This window comes from Otolemur garnettii, unplaced genomic scaffold (genome assembly GCF_000181295.1).
Source record: "Otolemur garnettii isolate 467f Iridium unplaced genomic scaffold, OtoGar3 scaffold00153, whole genome shotgun sequence".
Classification (NCBI taxonomy): domain Eukaryota; kingdom Metazoa; phylum Chordata; class Mammalia; order Primates; family Galagidae; genus Otolemur; species Otolemur garnettii.
This window is the reverse complement of record NW_003852548.1, coordinates 3,900,698-3,903,089: the sequence shown is the minus strand read 5'-3', so window position 1 is coordinate 3,903,089 and position 2,392 is coordinate 3,900,698. Positions and strand designations below refer to the sequence as shown.

At 40.2% G+C, this 2,392-nt stretch overlaps 1 protein-coding gene across 1 annotated transcript in view; it reads left to right on the top strand.

The window, feature by feature from the left end:
• DGKK (diacylglycerol kinase kappa) overlaps positions 1–2,392 on the top strand; it is a 123,514-nt gene that overhangs the window by 104,236 nt on the left and 16,886 nt on the right. The window contains exons 16-17 of the mRNA XM_003799668.2: positions 1,071–1,175; positions 1,614–1,710. Of these exons, the coding sequence (XP_003799716.1) occupies positions 1,071–1,175; positions 1,614–1,710 (202 nt within the window). The remainder of the gene's footprint in view (positions 1–1,070; positions 1,176–1,613; positions 1,711–2,392) is intronic.

Below are 2,392 nucleotides of genomic sequence, written 5' to 3'. Positions count from 1 at the left end.
TCCCAAGTAGCTGGGACCACAGGTGCCCGCCACAATGCCCGGCTATTTTTTGGTTATAGCTGTCATTGTTGTTTTGGCAGGCCCAGGCTGGATTCAAATCTGCCACCTTAGGTGTATGTGGCTGGCACCTTAGCCACTTTACCCACGGGCGCCGAGCCTTAAGCAGGAGTCTTATGCAGCAAGGAAGTCCCTTGGGCTAGCTAGTCTTTGACTTTTAGGCATGGTATTTTGCCCCACCTTGGTACCTTTAACTACATCTGTCAAGTTTCCCAGAAAGAAAGAAAATCTCCCTTCTGCACTGTGGAAGGATTAAACAGTTTGCCTCAATTTCTATAGTTTCCAAGCAATGGGGATCAGATTAATCTGATGTAGCCATAATTCTGTCACAACTAACCCTTAGTCTGTGTCATCAACACATGTTAGATTAGAGGTGCAGTTTCTGGCTATGGGACAAACATAGGCCCCGCTGGTAGGGTAGGGATTGAACCTGACCTTTGGTACAAGTGAGCACCTGAGGTATACCTACGAAGGCTAGTGAAAAGAAAGAGACCTCTCAAATGTTCTGGAGATGGATGAGACAATTGGGTGAAAGAGTAGCATGGTTCCAGAGGCTCAATCCTGGACAAAAGGCATGTGAATAAGTGAACTAACAGAATGGAGGTAGAAGGACAGAGGGTTTCCTGCCCTACTTACTCCATCCCCAGCCCCAAATGTCTACTCACAACCACCTTGAGTGACAGGAAAAAAAGAGTAACCAGTATAACAGAGAAAGCTCAGGCATGACTTTGAAAACACATAGCAGTAACATTATAAGGAAGCTGTGAGCAACACTGTAAGGCAGCCATGATGGAAGAGAGGTTAGGGTCAAATGGGAGTCTCTGTCATCTTCCCTCACCCTGACTGGCATTAACTAAACAAAACAGATACTCAATAAATGTTTAATAAATGTGACCAATCTTCTCCCCCCTCTTCTTCCTCCCTTTTTCCCTCTGTCCTTCCTTCCTTCCTCCCTCCTTGCATTCCTCTTTTCGTTCTTTCTTTCCCTCCTTCCTCCCACATTTTCTCTTTAGTTCTAGATGAGGAAAGTAGACAGACAATATCTGTTAAGAACTTTACTTCAACTTTCTTCCTGGAAGATGACCCAGAGGATATTAACCAGAGAAGCCCAAGACACCGTAAGGATCTTTCCCTTCTTCTAGCCTTTATCACCGTCGCCTCGTTCCTGAAGAATAAATATGTGTTTTTCATGCATCCCCTTTTAGCCATAATCTTGCAGTAGATATCCCTCCCACTTTCCCAGAAACCTTACACTATAAGATACCATGCCAATGTCCAGAGTAATAACTCCATTAGGAACATTGAAAAGGCTGGCCTGATGAAACCCAAGATTTGAAGTTGTTTTCACTGCCAACAAGAAAGTAGCCCAATCTTATTATTTTCTCAGTAGAAATCCCTGTTCATCCAAGAGGCTCCCTTAATGGCATAAGAACGCTGAATGTTATCTAGAAGATCACTGCACTTGACCCCTCCAAATAGAGAAAACAGGATGAAATATAAGTTGGGGTAAATGGCTTTTTTGTTTGCATCTAACATGGTGGTATCTTTTCATTTAGGTTCTCGTCGTGGCACGTTATCTTCTATATCTTCTCTCAAAAGTGAGGACCTAGACAACCTCAACTTGGAATACTTATATTTTACACCAGAAACTATGTAAGTATTTAACCCTATCACCTTTTAATGGCTTCCACCTTTTTCTGGTTAAGAACACGATGTCAAGATAGACAAAGTCAAATCCTGAGTATACTTAATAGTTGATGACCTATGCAAGTGACTCAACCACACTGAAGCTTAGTTTCCTTACTAAAAATGAAGTAATTGTAGAATTTGCCTTGTAGATTTATTGCATTGAGTTTATATATGAAAAGTACTTGCATTGAGCAGTACTTTGCAATCATCATTAAGTATCATTATGTGTTAGCAGTTATCATTATTATTATGAACACCTAATAAATGTTACTTATTATTTCAGAAGACTTGTTTTTCCACTGTTACCCTTAACAGTAAATGGCTGAAGATACTAAAATGTAAATAGTCATTAGGAAACGGGGTAGTGAGTCTAAGTGTGTCTTGTCAACCAGTCCTACCTTTTTAGAATATTCCCAGCAGCCAAGTTCTGCCACATTCACTCATTTTGAGTTCAATTAAGAAGATAGCAGTTACCAGTTAGACAAACTCCAATTTCTATACTGTAGTTAAGAGAGGCAAATCTCAAGAGATGAACATTCAGTTTAGAAATAAAAAGTAACCTATGATTAAAATCTAAACTCTACCCATTTTCAGTTTTCCAGATGAAGGACATATCTAGCCATTATTTTATGTTTTCTTTTTTTTT